Below are 17,871 nucleotides of genomic sequence, written 5' to 3'. Positions count from 1 at the left end.
AAAAAAAAAAAAAAAAAAAAAAGTTGTTTAAAAATTAAGAACAACAAGATAGAATCAAGAGATTAGCCAGTAGTCTTTTCTGCTGCTTTTTTACTCATGACCTAATGTAAAAGTGAATTCTAATGAGTCGGGGCAATGGCGATACAATATTCATGCTCTAAGAAACATTGCTCTTTCTTTGGATGAAATTTCACTAGATTAAAATGACTCTCTTGCCTTCCTTGTAGGAATGGATTGAAGATTACAACACCAGAAGAACAGTTTGTTCTGCTTTCTTCAACACCACAGGAAAAGGTAGGCGTATCTGCAAGTTTTTCATGGCTTCAGTGACACAAACATTTTTCTCTCCTACTGTAAAAGCAAACAGGGAGAAGTAGCAGTACTGTACTGCAGAGCGCAAAGGAGATAGCTGTAGTTGCTGTAAAGGAGAGAGCTTCTATGCAAAAACAGATGCTAGCTAAATTCTGTGATTAAAACTCTGTTTCAGACTAAGTGGCTGAGGGCAATAAGTCAAGCAGTGGATCAGGCCCTTAAAGGGACTTCTGATATAATTCTATATGGAGCTGGAGGGAATGTTCCAAGACAGGAACCTCCTATTTCTCGCAGTGCCAAATACGTCTTCTATAAGGACCCAAGATTTAAAGATGCTGTTTATGATGGGAGATGGCTCTCAGGAAAACCTCATGGCAGGTAAAAGCATTTGAACATAACAGTTGAAAACAAAATGAATTGGTAGGTGGGCTTATTCACAGAAACCTGTTTGTGAAGTGCTGAGTGAACTGATTATCTGGTATGCATCTTTGTATAAGAAGTACAACTTTGTTTATTTTCCAGAGGGATCCTAAAGTGGGCTGATGGAAGAATGTACTCAGGGACCTTCCGAACTGGACTGGAGGATGGGTAAGATCTTCCACTACTTGTGGAGGGAGAGAGCAAGAAATACTTTTGGTGAAAGTTATAGCAAGGATTATAAGAAGATAGTAAATAAATCTTTTAATTAAAAGATTTTGCAGTGAATCTCTTTGAGCCAGGGTTGTGAATGTTAGGATATCCGTGTGCATTGATCTGCAATTAAAAACTTGCTGTTTAATAAAACTGGAACTAATTGGGGTAATCAGCTGCAGGATGGAGAGAGAGAGAGAGAGAGAGAGAGAAAGAGTGGTAAAACAGTTGAGAAAGAATGAGTAGGTGATGTGAACTTCTAAGCAGAGGAATCCAGTTAAAAGCTGTACAGTCAGGTTTTCTTTATATAGGTATCTAATGTTTTGTGTTCCAGCGTTCTTTCAAAATGTCCAGTTGGTGCTTTATTTTTCCTTCTAGGAAAGGCAGTGGTTTTCATACAGTGTAGTGATGCAACTTCTTTCTTTCTTTATTTTTTTTTTTGCAATGTTTGTTGTGGAGTGGGGGTGTAAGAATTTTGGAAGGAGATGAAGTCTTGAAATATAAGCCTTTTGTCTTAAAATGCATGAATATATGATCCTGGTGACTAAGATAATCATGTCAGAGGAGTTTGAAAATAGGATGCACGGGAGTGAGTCCTGGATATTAATAATTTATCCTATGAAACAAGTGAGACCACTTAAAAGTAAACTAATAGTTGATTATACAGCTTTGAATTAATCCATTGCTAAGAATCTGCTTACGGCATTATTGAGGCTGCAAGGTTAACTTCTTTCTAATCTTGTGAGCAGACATGTCTGTACAGGGCAGGGTTAAAATATCTGAAGAGTCCTGTTGAATTCCAGTTGTATTTTTGAAGTATCAAGTCAGAGGAGACGTTGAAATGTGATCAGGCTGTGGGCAGATTGTTAGCATGCACCTTAGTTATTGGCATATGTTAAACTATAAAACCAGATCAGAGCTTTTTGCACATGTAACTAGTAAATGTAACTAACCACAATCACTTTGGCATTCTTGGAGATTCCTAACATAAATAGATTGATATTTAGCTTTATTTACTATGATAATCAAATGCATATTCTTGCGTTTCAACATGCGCAGTGTTCTCAACATTCAGCAATAGCATTATGCGGTGGGCTAGATGTGCTCACAGGAGAATCTTTTATAACAGAATTTTAGCCTCTTTATAAGATCAAGTCCTATGAATAAGTTGTCTGTTCAGGTGTGAAAATATGAACAATTTTGTGCATCTGCTTGAGCATAATTAGAAGCTAGCATCTTGTTTTCTTTTAAATGTTGTAGCCTTGGAATAATGGTGCACTTGAGTTATCAAGACTTGAAGACAACCAAGGTAGACATAAGATGTGAGAAGTCTTGTGTCCTTTAATAAGTCGAGAAGAATGCTGCAGCGTAGTAGAGAGGGGAAAGCTTAGAGCAGTGTCAAAATGCAAAACCAGAAGAAGCAGTACAGATTAAATTGACCTAATGATGCTGAAATTTTTGCTTTCTCTCTTTACATCAAAAAATCTAACTGTTGTAGCTAGAGATCTGCAAAACCATAGAGCATTTTGATTTTAGAATGGGTGTTACACGTTTTTATTGAAATGAGTTAGTATTATAGCTGCTTGTGTTCCATGTCTGTGCGCTGACAGGTATGGTGAATACAGAGTGCCAAATAAAGCCTTGAATAAAGATGACCACTACGTGGGGTACTGGAAGGAAGGCAAAATGTGTGGGCATGGAGTCTACAGGTAATACAGCATTTGTGTTCCCATCACTGCAGAGGGGAGTCCCCTTACCAACCAGCCCCATGTATGTAGGTGTATTGTTAGCTTAGCTTATTTTCTGCTTTTACTTTGAATTGCTCACATTTACACTCATGTTAATAATATATGTTTTACAGTTGCTACCATCTTTCAAAAATTCATGATATTCTTTTCTTTAGAGATAAGTAAAATATACCAGTGTTGCTTGCTGGGGCGAAGTTGCCTTTAAAACACCAAAGCTCACTTATGTCCCAAATATACTTTAACTATAGTTTTTATTTGGTATGACTGTGATGTAGTTCTTATAAGGAAAGAAGGGATGGCAAACTGGAGGAATCTTGCTTATTCCTTTTTTTTTTCTTCATAGCTATGCTACTGGTGAAGTGTATGAAGGGTGTTTTCAGGATAATATGCGTCATGGCCACGGGCTGCTGCGCAGTGGGAAGCTTACCTCTTCCTCTCCCAGTATGTTCATTGGACAGTGGACAATGGATAAGAAGAGTGGTTATGGTGTTTTTGATGATATTACAAGGTAACATTTGAGGTGCTTGAATTCTTAAGCACTAATACAACATACATGTATACAAATATATACATTAAGTAAATGTTTTCTGAGCACAAATCAATATAGTTTTGTCTTTCCAGTCACCAAATCAATGTTTTTTTCATCCCTGAAAAGAAGGGTTTTAGAGCTCAAGAAACCAGTTTTGGTTTAACTGGACTGAAAGCGCACTTAAAAAGCAGAATAATAAGAAGACTGAAAGTGGAAGAAGTATGTGTGTATTTCTTGATACAGAGCTAATAGTATTTTCAAATGTCAAGTGACTTTGAAGGCCTCCTTCTCACTCCCTGCAAAGAACTTTTTTTTTTAATTATCCCCTCAATTTGAGTCATCTAGCTTAGGTAAAGAAACCAAAACTTAGGCAGCAAATTGCCTAAAATAAGCATATAGCATCTGTTCTAAGTAACTGTCAAATATATCAAGTAGATGCCTAATGAAGCTGAAGATCTCTTTTCACATACTATTTGTTTGCTGAACTGGATCAGATTCAAGTTTCTGTGTTTCTTATTTGCTGCAACTACAGCTTGGGTTCCTTTAGGTAGAAATTGATCTTAACTGAGCTTCAGCTATTCCAGGCAGTCAGGAACAGTTTGCTTGGATGTAGCCAATCTGTAATGTGACTTGTTAAAGAAAGTTCTTTAGAACTCCTTTATATCAAAAAGTCTTATTCTCTTTAATCTAGTGAAACTGGATTGACAGGCTTGTAGCAAGTGATGCGTAACTCATTTATAATGTTTTTTGTGATGGTCAAATACCAGAATAAAGCCATAGAAAGAGAAAATATATATTAATTAAGCTGCATTATTTCTGCTTCATTTTTTCTTCAGAGGAGAAAAGTATATGGGAATGTGGCAAGATGACCTTTGCCAAGGCAATGGTGTTGTAGTTACTCAGTTTGGATTGTATTATGAAGGAGCCTTCAGCACTAATAAAATGATGGTGAGTTGAGTACTAGGATTTGTGCTACAGTAATTTGTCCCTGAGATGTGGTACTGTTCTGGGGTAGATGGTTGGTCATATAAATAATCTGTTAGGTTGTGTAAATCTTCTGTTCTTCTAACCTTCTGTTGTGTTGTTCTGTTTTCTAAATGTCTATATTGCAGTTTTGTTTTACCTAGGACTGCTGCAGAAGTTGTTTTAAAAAAAAAATAAAAATTAAGAATTAGTAGCAAATATTTCAGTGTATCTTCAGATCTGTAGTCTGGCCTTCTGTTACAATTACAGTGCTGTTTTTTTCTGATTCTCTTTGTAGGGGACTGGCATTCTGCTCTCTGAGGATGATACAGTTTATGAAGGGGAATTTTCGGATAACTGGACTCTGAGCGGAAAGGTTGATATTACAATAATTTGTAAACTGTTATTTTTAAAATAATAATAATAATCTTGTACTTTGAGTCCTAATAGCTCTCAGTTCAATTTTCGTTGTCTTTTTTCAAGGGAACACTGACCTTGCCAAATGGAGATTATATAGAAGGTCTCTTCAGTGGAGAATGGGGATCTGGAATAAAAATCACAGGAACCTACTTCAAACCTAGCTTATATGAGAGTGAGAAGGATAAGCCTAAAGCATTGTGAGTGTTGAGTTGAAATATTTTCTGATGAGGTTCAGTAATGCTGTCAGATGTAACCCTTGGCTTTTTTCAGAGGCTGGTTAAATTATTTTCCAAAGAAAAAAATGAGATTTTGATAAGATGCTTCCTCCTTCTTTATTCCTTTTCTCTCCTCTCTAAAAAATAAGATAAAACCCTATTTCATAGCTGTTGTGGTATTCATTACTACTTGAGTAATGATATAAAAATTACAGGATACTTGACACGTTGCTACTGACCTATAGCAGTCCCAGGACTACTTGTTTGTACCTGGACTGGCTGTTAGAACCTGAATTCGTATCTAATGATTTATGATTATATTTGTGAGAGAGTCTAAGTTGCATTTGAGGGATTAAATCATTCACGGAGTGTTCTACCTTCTGCTAATGACTCTGAGGTAATTTAATGTCAGTAAGGGTGCATTTTAGCTAACAGAATTAGCCAACTACTACAACTTTTCCAAACAGCAGAGTACTTGAACTGCTGAATTGCCAAAAATGAAACAAGGCATTTTAACAAATTATTTTGCAAAGCATATATAATAATAGCAGCTGTATAATCTCTGGAAAGAAACGGTGTGTTTGTTCTAGTTAAATCATAACTGAGATCTTTAAGTAGAATAAATTAAGTAAATTTTAAGAAGAGTGGTAGATGAAAGTTCAGTGTTTAGTAGTGCTGTATATTGGTCTGCAATACTAATAATAGTTGTACAGAATTCAGTGTCTTTGAAGCTTACTCTGAAATTTCAGATTAAAATGGGAAACACAACTGTTTTAACCCAGATTACTTCTTGGTGTGCTTCCAGAAGCGTTCACTGCTGATTTCTTTTGACAGTGCTGACACCCACAAATGGGATGTGGAGTTACGCAGACCTCCCTGCTGTACTGCATACTTAAAACCTTAGCAACTACCTGTTTTTACCCCAGTAGGGAGTCTATGAATAAATGTATGTACATATTTGTGAAGACAGCTTGTGAAATAAGGGTTTCACCAACCCTTTTCAGTCTCTTGAGACTGAAAATCTTCTGATATCAGTTGTGGAAAAAGCTTGAAAGCCTTCTTTTTCTGCTTTGTGAGACTGAAAGCGTGGAGAAATGTCAGTGTTTCTAGTTCTCATCTAAGTTTGGTGGGGAAAAAATATTTATGAAAGATCTGGCAGTTTCTGAAACTTGATTGAAATCAACAAAAGCACTGCCAGACTTAACAGTTCTATTTGCTTTCTGAAAGCTTTTTGAAGCCCAGAATTCAATTTTATGTCTTATGAATATGGATGGGCAGCAGCTCTTGATTTTGTGTATAGAGAATCCCTGAGCAATGGCTGTCAGGGAAAAGATGCCTGCACTTGTTTTGCTTGCTACAACCTCATACCTAATGTGATGCAGCATTACCTGTAGATGACACTATTGGGCCAGAGACCATAGATGGATGTTTTTTGTCTGTGTATGTAGGCTACTTGTACATTCTAAGATCGTGAGATGCTTGGGATATCTCTGTACAATGTTCTTTATTATGTTAACATGTACAATCTTCTGAATCAACGCCAGTGATGTAAATAAGCCTCATCAATCACAGTATGTCCTATTTGATTGGAAAAAAGGATGGTGCTTTTATGTTTAAACAAGTACTGGGTTTATTCTCAGTGATGAACAGTAAGAAACTATTAAGTATATGAGGTTTTGGTAAAGTTCTTTGAGATGTTAGGTTGACATTAGCTATGAAAAACCACTTATGTCTAAATGTGTTGTTTCAAGTGTGTTTGATTTTTAACAGACTAACTGATCACTTTATTAGGCGGAAACTTGGAATCCTGGCAGTGCCTCCTGATGAAAAATGGAAGGCTGTATTTGAAGAATGCTGGAACCAGCTTGGCTGTGAGAGCCCAGGCCAGGGTGATAGATGGAAGGCTTGGGACAACATTGCAGTGGCTCTGACCACCAACCGACGGCAACACAAGGACAGGTTGGTTCCTAGAGAACATAGTGTGCAAGATGAAGAAAGTATTGACAGAAACTGCAACTGTGCTCTACTCTAGAAACTGATTCTGGTAAAGAAATCATTTGTGTTCTGTAAGCAACAATAACAAAGCATCAAAACAGAACTCCTAATACAAACATCTCTTTGAGGGACATGGTGTCTAGGGTTAGTTCAGGTGTTACAGTCTGTTAGATTATTCAGTGTGTATTAATAAGATGCTAGCTAATTACTACTGAAAGATCTTTAACAGATAAGGGAATGTTCAGTTGTCACAACTGAAATTAGTGCAGAAAAATCAGGAGAATATAGGGAACAGAAATTCAAGGGGTGGGAAGAAAAAGTTTCTTGGATAATTTTTTGTGAGATTAAAAAATAACAAACCAAACCACCAACAAAAGCCACAAAACAAACACAAAGAGGCTTAGACTTTTCAGGATATTGCACAAGAGACTCATTTAGCAGACTTTGCTAATTAAGAGAAAAATAGCTGTAAATGAGCTCAGAAGATTAACACAGGAAGCTGGCTTTTAACATCAAGAAACTTATGGTAAAAACAGTAGTGTGACACTTAGTTAAATACTGATAATGTCCAGGAAATGTGTAGTGACAAGTTGCTGGTGGTTCCTGAATGTCTGTCAGAGTGGGAATTGGTATCTTCCATGTTCCTGATTTTACAGACTTGGGATTTTATAGTAAAACAAGTCTGTGGATGTGTATTTCCACAGTGTTATTTCAAATTAAATTTGCTAAAGGGAAGTTGCAGAATTTTTGTGCAACCAGTATGGAAGATGAAGTTCAGGCTGAAGGATTCATTAAGACTTTGAAAGTTCTAGTTTCCTATGTATCTTTCTACCATCTTTTTCTTTCTGGCTCATCGCTTTCTTGTTGAAACTTCCATGTTTTGCTTCAGTTTTTATTCCTTCTCTGTCTCCAATAATCTGTATGTATTTGTCCTTTTTATGACTGCAGTCCAGAATTACTGAGCCGTTCTCATACTCAGACACTGGAAAGTCTAGAATTCATTCCGCAACACATTGGTGCCTTCACCTTGGAAAAATATGAAAATATAAAAAAATATTTGATTAAGGTATTGTGACTATCAAATGCTCATGTAGCTTGTTGGCAAGGCATTATGTTAAATTCATTTGAGTTGTAACTTGTGTAAGAGCTTCCTTGAATCCCTTTAGTATTTGCATGTTTATAGTCCATGTTGAATTCATTCATATTTACTTATAACTTTCTACGTCATTGAGTTCAACAACCATTAACTAAGACTAAAATCACTGAGTATCTAACACATATTTCTTTAAAGTCAGTTTTATCTCAGTTGCTGTTTTGATTTTTATGTAGTGGATCCCAGCAGAACATTCTGTAGTACTTACTATATCATATTAAATTTGGTATTTATCCAAGCATGTTCTCAAACTGTCTTGACCACTGTATGAGTCTGTATTCAGCAATACATAAATTTCTTAATTTAAATGGTCATTTGTTGATGTATCTGCAATATTTTTGTTTCAAATTGTGTTGTTGTTTTTCTGATCCATCTCTAGTTCCACATTTTTTTTTTTTCTTCAACCTGCCTAGCAGGTTGATCTATTTGACCAGGCAATTGGTATCTTTCACATCAGGCATGTGATACTCCTCTCCATCCGTTGGGCAAGCTTGTGGAAACATTAGTAGCTGTCTACAGAATGACTTACGTTGGAGTAGGAGCTAATCGACGATTACTGCAGGAGGCAGTAAGAGAGATCAAGTCCTACCTCAAACGCATCTTCCAATTGGTTAGGTAATGAGATTCCAGTGTTCAAGTCAAACTACTGCTTACTTATTTAAAAATACGTCCAATACTGAAACAGTGTAGTGTTTATGTAGTCCAAGCATACCAGTATTTTTACTCTGTTTTGGGTGTTGATTGTATTTCCTTAAACTTTCTAAAAGGTCTTCAATATTCTGTCAAAATAATAAAAAAATCAGACTTCAACCCAATGACTTACATCCCACATTGCACTTCAAAATGCCAATCAGAAGAGTTCAGTACAGATTTCCAATTTCACGTCTTTGGATATTCATGCTGTGAGAGGACAGTGTCCAAAGGGTTTAGAAGAGTAGCAAGAATAATGGAATATGCTGCAATTCCCTAAAGTTCTAGGAATCAACCATGGCTCATCCATGTTGATATGAAGTCTTTGCTTGAATTCTCAGTGCAATTGCAGCTTTCAATGGAGTGTTTTTGCTTTCAGTTTGGCGGGATCCAAATCAGTAACCACTAGAAGCCTTATCTGTAGGGAGGTAATGTCAGATTGGCCAAGATCTCTTTGACATATAAGGATATGGCCTTTCTAAGTTTTCTTCCAGGTGGGTGGCACTGTACATATATTATCTGTGCTGTCTTAGTTATGCCTCGTTGTAATTAAGGAGTCTTTTCTTTCTTCTCCAATCATCTCTTATGCTGTTTCATGGAAATTTCTATGGATTTTCATACATTACTCTGTGTGTTGCCACTTAGGTTCTTGTTCCCTGATCTTCCGGAAGAGGGCAGCACAATTCCATTTCAGCCAACGGAAGTGAAAGGAAGGCGTTCATTCTGCAGTGGGAAATCTGATTCCAGATCAGAATCGCCTGAGCCAGGGTACATGAAGCAGAACTTGAACTAATGAAGGCCTTGCTTTATTTTCTGTTAATTTTCGGGTTTTCTGTTATTTTCAAGTTTTCCTTGAGAAGGTTTAAAAAAAAAAAAGCAAAACAAAAACAGAACAATAAAATAAGCCCTGTGTTTTACTGGTGGACATAAGCAGTTATTTTTTTCCTTTGGTTTTGATGATGGTTTTAGAAACAAGTTCAGACTTAGGCCTGGATTTCAGAAGGACGTTTGGAATATGGGTATTGGGCTAATACAGATCAAGTGCAAATGTCACGTGGAGCTCAGCCTTGATTCCACCATTGTCCTGTCCATAAGCACTTCAGGTGTGGACAACAGAAGGAAAGAGGGATCAGCAGGGAGAACCTTCTGTGAAAGGCCCCATTTATCTGTATAGATGATATTAGTAGGTACCTTACATTCAGCTTTCCCTGTTAAGGTTATGGCTTGATGCGAAGAGACTCGTGTCTTCACGATGCCTTATGGTATGAGTATGTGGAGCTAGGTCAGCTAACATGCTGGGGCGTTGCCTGTTTTTCAGCTTGTGCTTAAAAGTTAAAGTTACATTATCAGTGGAGTGGCTAAGAATGGGTGCCAAATAATAGCCTTGAATATGCAGGCAAAACTTGAACTACAATATAGTATACAGCTCCCCAGGGAGCGTTTTTTGTGTGGATGCAAAAGAAAGTAATTGCTAAGCATTTCTTAGCGCAGATTTTTTTCTTGTACTTTCTATATTGTTAATTCCTCACAGAATAAATCCATATTAAATTAAAAATTTGTTTTCCAATCAGTATTTTTTTTTTTATTCTGCTTTTATAGTTGTCTCTCTTTTTAAATATCTTTCTCTTCACCCCATTTTCTATTTCTTGTGTTGTAGCTATGTGGTAACCAGTTTTGGCTTGCTACTCCCTGTACTACTGCCACGACTGTATCCACCTCTATTCATGTTATATGCATTAGACAATGAGCGTGAGGAAGATGTTTACTGGGAGTGTGTCTTACGTCTAAACAAACAAACAGATATGGCACTTCTAAGTTTTCTTGGGGTGCAAGTGTAAGTATGCTTCAACGTTAAGTACTTAAAGAACGATTATGGTATCTAATTAGTTAAAGCAAGTCAATGGTTGTCCAGAGTGCATTTCTCTGATGAAAATACACGTAAATATATTTTCAAACTAATTACTATGGTTGAGAGAATGAATCAAAACTTCTCTTAAAAAAATAAATTAAAAAATGCGGATAGAATGGGAAAGAAGATAGGTATCACTACAAAACCAGAGGGAGGTATTTCAAATCTGAGTATTTTTTCACTTATCTGTGCTAGATATAGTTCCACCTGTTGGAACAGATACTCTGACTCAGAAAAGAACACAATAATTTCGTTTTCATAAGGAAAACAATACTTTAAACTAATAGGCTCTGTTATCTGAATAGATTGTTTTGGCTTTCTTGCAGGAAATTTTGGCCAGCAACTGTATCCATCCTTGGTGAGAGTAGAAAGGTATGTTCATTGGGTCTTGACTTACAGTGTACTTGGTTCAGTTTTCTTTAGAGAAGTCAGTCATAAAGAATAGGTAGGAGAACTTTTGACAAACCTTTTTGCTGAATAGATGCTGCATTATCTTGATTCCTAGAAAATTCTGCTACTTAAAAGCAACATCAGTGATTTCTTAGAATAGCTCTTTGTCCAGCTTTGTCACTTAGTGTTTTACTTTGTAAGAAGTTCTAGTTCAGGAAGAAATTTGAAACCCGTTTGCTTGGTCTCCAGTTATGAAAACATATGAGGGGAAAATACCAAATAAATTTTCAAGATGTTTGAAAGTTGTGCTACTGTATGCACTGAATTATTTCTATTCTTAGAATGTTTACAGAGGCTGAATACTGGTCTTAAATAGTGGTAATATAGTGCTCAGTCTCTATGCTCCACTAATAATTAATTCAATAATCATGACTTTGAACAATTTCAACTTTTACAATATATTACATCACGTTTGTTTATGAGCCAGTGGATTTTTATTTGAAACTTTTGATTTCTTGCAGCCATTTAGATCCCACTGCCTTCAAAATTACCTTTTCTGTGTTAATAACTGTGGCTTGGCCAAAATTTTAAATATACGAAGTGTGGTTTTGGTAATGCTAGTTGCTGAACATAAGCAATGTGCTATTAATAGAATCTTAGAATCACCAAGGTTGGAAAAGATCCACAGGATCACCTAGTCCAACCATTCCTTGATAGATGTGAAATGTTACAGATTTATAGTAATAAGCAAAGCTGCTGCTTATCTTCCCCCCTCCTTTCCCTGAGGCTGTGGGTTCCCAGCAAGGCATCTTCCCTCTTTCCCAAAACATGAATGGTGGGACGCTTCAGAGTTCAAGATTCACCGAAGGAAACATAATGCAGACCTCCACTTATACTTGAAACATTCCAAAATCCAGCAATAATATGTTGAGTTGCTGCAAATCTTTTGTGTTTTTAGGTACTAAGCAAAATTGTTATTAGCTGCCTGAAATTTTTTACCTAACTGTATGTTTGGAGCTGTATTTTTTTTTCTGTTGTAGAGCAGAACCCTTCCACTACATACATGTACTATGCAACATGTCTTTGAATTACATGGTGTCTGATGCTGTCTGCAACTATTTATTTGCTGTGGTCATCCATCTATTAAACAGGATGTGTTCAGCGAGGCGTCATGTTTATCTTGCTTCTCTCATTGTTTTCTTATTTCTTTGAATTTCTGTGCGTCTTTCTGCATCCATCTATTCTTTCTCTCCTTCATTCAGAAAGTTGTAGGCTCAGCTGCTTATTAAGAGCTCACAGAGCTCACAATTATACCAGATCTTTTCTGTTTTCTCCAATCATATGGATCTGTGATTTTTAACTGGTATGACCTTTCTGGATTTGAACTATTTCAGTCTTAAGTTTCCCTCTAGCCATTAGGATTCTAACCATGTTAACCATTAAGATTCACTGATTCTCAGTCTTCCTTGACCTGGAAGATATCCAAAAAGTCTCTGATTCTCGTAACTTAACCACTTGTTCAGTCTAGGCTTTTCTGAATTTTAAAGAAACTCAGGAATACATGGACAGCTTCCTAAATGACTTTATCTTCTGGGCATGTTCCCTTCTCTTTGCACTGGAAATCTGGAAGTCTTTTATGACAGTGTTGCACGATATGCTGCTTCTTTCCCTGAGTAGTGTGTCGTGAAACTTGAATGACAAATCTTCTCATGTTTACACAGGTATCATCGAATACAAAAGATGCCTGCTTTGCCTCTGCAGTTGAATGTTTACAGCAAATCAGGTAATTCTCTGAAGCTTGTCTGTTAGTTTTTTACTGGTTCTGCTCTAATTGCATCTACTTAATATGATTGTTCTTGCCTTATCTTTGTTCACCTTGTTAGGCAAGGTATATTTTCAGGTAAGCTAGAAGTTTCAAAGTTCCTATTATAAACATTAAAAATTGTCTTGGTGGGGAATGACATGTAGCCTTTTAAAGGCGACTGTTGGCAAATTTGCCTGTAGACACTTAAATTCAAAAGCAAAAGGATATCTAATCAAGTATGCATGTGAATTTTTAAGCAGTTAGGATAAAATGACCTGTTATATCAGCGTAGTTTGTTTCTGTCAGCTGGCGCAAGGAATTCTGTTGTAAGAACTTGAGTTCTTTTTTTCCTCTCCCTTCCACAATATTTAACTAGCTTTAAACTGTGAAGCTAATCTTGTTCAAAGCACACTGCTGCAAACTAGTAATTATAGACCAGGGTGTACTGCAATTAATGATCTAGCTTCTTGCATGGAGGGAAGGCTAGCTATTAAGTTGTCTCTGAAATTTATGTGCAGATACATTGCTTCTTATTGTTATCCTGTTTTGCTTTTGCTCTCCAACCAGCACCACATTTACACCAGCTGACAAACTGAAGGTAATCCAGCAGACTTTTGAAGAGATATCTCAGAATGTGCTTGAGAGTCTTCAGGAAGATTTTCTGTGGTCCATGGATGACCTTTTTCCCGTTTTTCTCTATGTGGTGCTACGAGCCAGGTGGGTGCTAGCATTGGCATCAGGCACAAGTTGAGCGTGGGCTGTTTGAGAACTCATGCCTGTATTAAACTTTCAAGCTTCTCATTACATGACTAATTCTTAGGTTTTTTTGTTTTTTTTTTTTTTTGTAGTTTAGTCCAACTTGTGGTTTAGTTGTTTGCTTTGACCTGGATAAAAATTAGAGAGTCAAGATTGAGATGACTGCTCTCAGAATGGGAATAGGAAAAAGGCTGTTTCTTGCCCAGTATCTCATGTACCATGTCATCATCACTTGTCCTCTTTTGTCCCTCATGTGACAGGATAAGGAATTTGGGTTCTGAGGTGCACTTAATTGAAGACCTGATGGATCCTTACCTGCAACATGGGGAACAAGGCATCATGTTTACCACTTTGAAGGTATGAAAATTATCCAACATTATATTAAAAAAAAAAAAAAAAAAAAAAAGGAAATTAATCAGCTTTAAGCAGTGATGACTGATTTATGTCAATTGTGTGAGTGTTAGGATTTAAGTTTTTGTCTTATTTTTATCCAGGATGACCAAGGAAACTTAACTTAAAGTTTAGGATAGCCTAACAATTATGGAAACTGCTAAGAAAATGTTGCAATGTGCAACTGTACTTTATTCAAATATAAAAACAAGTCGCTCTTGACAATTGTGTATGCACAGATGTACCATGTCTTTCTCCTGCAACTTAAGAAACCTTACTCCTTTTATAAACATTGGAAAGAGGTGTTGGTTTTTTTGGGGGGGACTAAATTCTGATAATGCTTAAGTCAAGGATTCCATCAAGGTGGCTTAAGAATTCAGTTTTGTGAAATAAATAAGTTGTCTTCATTTTCCATATGCTAGTTAGTATCCTCTTTGTAAGTATTGGGGAGGGGAGAGTCTGTCCTCACAATAACCCACTATGCAGCTAGGATCTCCATAGCAAAAATTGTTTCATCAAAACTGTTGAAACAAATGGGTTTCATGACAAGTCAGGTCTGTAGAGCTTTTCTGTGGAGTTTGGGGGATGCTGTTAATCTGAAAAATAAAAATCTCAAGCTGATCTCTAAATTGAGTATGATTGTTTTTTTTTGTCTGTGCAAATTGGAGAAAGAGTTGGGTGCAGAGTTTTTTGATATCTATTGTAGTAATGTAAAAAGGAATGCTTCAGTTGCTTAAACTTTCTTCACGAATCTATTTAGTATTGATCTGTTTCAGTAAACTAAGTAGTTTAAGTTGCTGGTAATGGCTGATCCGAGGCATGTTTGAGGCAGCATTAAGGAGTGAATAGCAGCAGATCATGTGTGAAAGTTAAGGTCTGAGTATTTCTTCAGGAGACAAACTTTGCTCTTTAGTCTGCGTGCTTTTGAAATGCATTAATATCTACATTCTAGTGTAAGGAAATGCTTTCATTTTGAGCTCCTTCTGTCAAAGGACAAAGAAAGACTTGTGAGCAAAAAAAAGTACGTCGTCTTTGCAAAGTGGAGAAATGAATTTATTCAGAGGCCCGAGTCATATCATGCTATCTTTATTAAGAAAAAAAGTTGAACGTAATTTATATCTTAAAAGCTCCTGTTCTTTCTGATAGTTTACTGTATCAGAGGATTGTTGTGTGTTGCAGTTTTACTGTATCATACCTGCTTGCTGAAAGCCTACTCCTGTTTTTTTGGACAGGAAGCAAGGGTTGGGGCGGGTTGGAGGAAATCAACCTCTTTGTATATATATGATTTTTTTATCAGCTTGCTGAGAGCTGGTACATATGCTAAAATGACCTTTGTTTTAATTTAGGCATGCTACTACCAGATTCAACATGAAAAGCTTACCTAGGCCACCATTTACGACGTGTCTGGGATTATCTACTGAGTGAAACTTCAGTGATACCACTTTATTTCCTGACATGACACTTAAAATTGAGAATACTCTGATATTTCAGTTCTGTTGTTACAGATGAAAACATCTCAATTTTAATATCGGAAAACTGCAGCCAGAGGTTATCTGTGAAGTGCTGATGAAGAGCAGAACTTGATTTGTTGAATATTTGCCAAGAGGAAATAATTTCCTATCCTAACAGATCTCTTATTAATTTTAAATTAAAAATACTACAAAAAGGCATGGCATCTACATAGAGTACATGTAAAAGTCTGGATCGCATGGCTTCTAAAGCAGTAGGTTTCTTTTTTTTTATTCCTGGTTTGTCAACAGAAGTGTTTAAACAGGATGAGTTGCACCATAGAACCATTCAATCTTCCTGAATTAATCCATTAGATTTGTTTACTTAATAGAAATGTTAGTATTTATAATGGATATCCTATAGTGTGTTTTGGCTGTATAAGTTCTGAGGCATCTTCGTAAAAGAGAGTTACTGAATGCAGTATTAATGTGCTGTTTTAGAACTAATCACTCTATTATGGACTTGCCTGTTTACCAGAATTATGTACAGGCATTCACCATGCTTTCTGTTTATGAAATGATTAAAATGGCACTGACCAATTCAAACTCTGGCACTAAATTAATTGTTAAATCTGAAGAGTGTTAAGTTTCATTAACCAGGGGTCTAAGGACAAACTTTCTTTAGAAGCCCATGTGATAAGACAATGGGATCATGCTATTGAGCAACCTGACACTGAATTAGATTTGAGACTTCTGCTTGTTAACTTATTTGGTCACTTACATATCAGGATTAACAACAACAACAAAAAAAGACCACCTTGGTGCATTTTTGAACATTCAGAGAACAAATAATTTCCCTGGGGGATTTGTGTGAATGTGTTCTTCTGTGGTTTATGGTTAATTTAATTTATATGAATAACACTAATGGATAATTTGGGTATTGTAGAAGCTGTTCTTCACCGTGGCTGGCACAAAAAATGAGGAGGGGGGAACTGGTAATAGAATGTTATAACGGTTTGAGATATGTCAAACTACCATAGATAATGCTAATAATATTTTTGAAACAGTAATCATGGCTTGTGTATTGGCACTTAAATGGAAAGAAACCCAATGTCAAAATACTGTTTTGAACAGTGACTATAATGTAGCAATTTTCATAATAAAGTGAAAAAAGATTGGTCTTTCTGAAATAATTTTTAGCATTATCAGCAAAAGGGGGAGAGTCATTCTGGCAGGGCAGTGCTTGAAAGTATTGTTATACTTGTTCTCCTTGCAACCAAGAATAGAGATAGACTTCTTCATGTTCATGAACAAATTCTTTTTATTTCAATCCTATGTTTAAATTATACTGAATAATACGATAGATGAACAAAAACATGTTTAGAAGGTAAGCTATCAAATATTTGGGTTTTTTTTGGAAAAAAAAATAAGCGTGACCAAGGGTGGAGAGTGTATTGAAGTATAACACACCAGCTCTGACGCTTTATCTTTTGTGCTGAGTATCTTTCCATGCAGTCATCTTTTAGAACTCGATGTACAAAAACGTTTAAATGAAAACTGCAGGAGTAGGATTTCTTCTTGAATAGGAGTTACAGTGAACAGCCAGGTAAACTAATTTTCATCTGCACAGATTAACTTGTTATTTATTTAGCTTTTTGTAGGAGTGCGAATGATTAAAAGCATTCTTTTTCCTTGTAACTGTTCAGCATCAGTGATCCTCATCTTTAGGTATTTCAGAAGAATAAACAATTTCAATCATAAGCTTTGACACGTGAAGAACCCTTTTCTGTATGGCTTTAATTCCATATTGCTTCTCTGCCTTAAGCTGAGAATGCACCTGCAAACGGAAATGTTTTTCTATTCTCTTCCTACCATTGAAAAAAGATGGTGTAGCTACAAATATGTAATAACTTCAAATGTTTAACTTCATTTACTGTGAATGAAACAAACTTGAGTATTAAAAAATCTGCCTTTTCTACCTATATACAAAATACTGTAAAAATAGTAATGAGATCACTTGTGAATTTAGTTTGCTGATTATTAGAAGCCTGGGCAGGATTTTTTTTTGCCTTTCTGGCAAAGCTAACTGATAGCTTAGTTATTGGCTGAAGTGAATCCTCGGATTAAATGCGTTTCTGACACAGATTCCAGTTTACAGCCTACGTGGGCTTGATGCATTGGGCAAGTAATGCACAGCAGCTTTGATTTTCATATTTCTGTAGCTACCCAAGGAACGAGTTAACCTGCAGGACTTCCGTCTCTATTGCATCATGGTAATTAATTTATTTTCTTCACCTTTTTATTTTTCTGAAGTTGAAAGCTGGTTGTTTCTTGTGTTGCAGTGGAAATCCTGTAAGGAACAATGGAAGATGGAGGCTGAAGTATAACACATCGTAATTTGTAGGCATGGTAGTTGAGGACAGACCTGAAAAGCTGCGTATCCTACTAAGTGGGGAAAGTTGCTGAGAATGAGAAACTACTTAAGTGAGAGACAAAGTATGCTTTTTATGCAAGAAAAG

The 17,871-nt window shown here is 36.3% G+C and overlaps 1 protein-coding gene across 7 annotated transcripts in view; it reads left to right on the top strand.

The window, feature by feature from the left end:
- Positions 1 to 16,542, top strand: part of ALS2 (alsin Rho guanine nucleotide exchange factor ALS2) — a 37,756-nt gene extending 21,214 nt beyond the window's left edge. For 4 of the 7 annotated variants that reach the window (XM_042822224.1, XM_042822226.1, XM_042822225.1 and 1 more), the window contains 18 exons: positions 228 to 294; positions 488 to 690; positions 835 to 900; positions 2,553 to 2,651; positions 3,034 to 3,198; positions 4,056 to 4,167; positions 4,481 to 4,558; positions 4,666 to 4,799; positions 6,588 to 6,776; positions 7,761 to 7,878; positions 8,423 to 8,580; positions 9,301 to 9,423; positions 10,313 to 10,489; positions 10,891 to 10,936; positions 12,676 to 12,737; positions 13,326 to 13,475; positions 13,775 to 13,871; positions 15,251 to 16,542. In XM_042822224.1, the coding sequence (XP_042678158.1) occupies positions 228 to 294; positions 488 to 690; positions 835 to 900; positions 2,553 to 2,651; positions 3,034 to 3,198; positions 4,056 to 4,167; positions 4,481 to 4,558; positions 4,666 to 4,799; positions 6,588 to 6,776; positions 7,761 to 7,878; positions 8,423 to 8,580; positions 9,301 to 9,423; positions 10,313 to 10,489; positions 10,891 to 10,936; positions 12,676 to 12,737; positions 13,326 to 13,475; positions 13,775 to 13,871; positions 15,251 to 15,289 (2,083 nt within the window). In that variant the 3' untranslated portion in view covers positions 15,290 to 16,542. Of the gene's footprint in view, positions 1 to 227; positions 295 to 487; positions 691 to 834; positions 901 to 2,552; positions 2,652 to 3,033; positions 3,199 to 4,055; positions 4,168 to 4,480; positions 4,559 to 4,665; positions 4,800 to 6,587; positions 6,777 to 7,760; positions 7,879 to 8,378; positions 8,581 to 9,300; positions 9,424 to 10,312; positions 10,490 to 10,890; positions 10,937 to 12,675; positions 12,738 to 13,325; positions 13,476 to 13,774; positions 13,872 to 15,250 lie in introns of those variants that run through there. The other 3 variants (XM_042822227.1, XM_042822230.1, XM_042822229.1) reach the window with 3 other exon arrangements.
- Positions 16,543 to 17,871: the final 1,329 nt, after the last annotated feature.

The sequence above is a fragment of the Centrocercus urophasianus genome, unplaced genomic scaffold, assembly GCF_019232065.1.
Source record: "Centrocercus urophasianus isolate 14NV4802_14NV808 unplaced genomic scaffold, USGS_Curo_1.0 seq_20, whole genome shotgun sequence".
In the NCBI taxonomy this organism is placed as follows: Eukaryota; Metazoa; Chordata; class Aves; order Galliformes; family Phasianidae; genus Centrocercus; species Centrocercus urophasianus.
The sequence above is the reverse complement of the archived record's forward strand: the minus strand, read 5'-3'. Positions and strand labels throughout refer to the sequence as shown.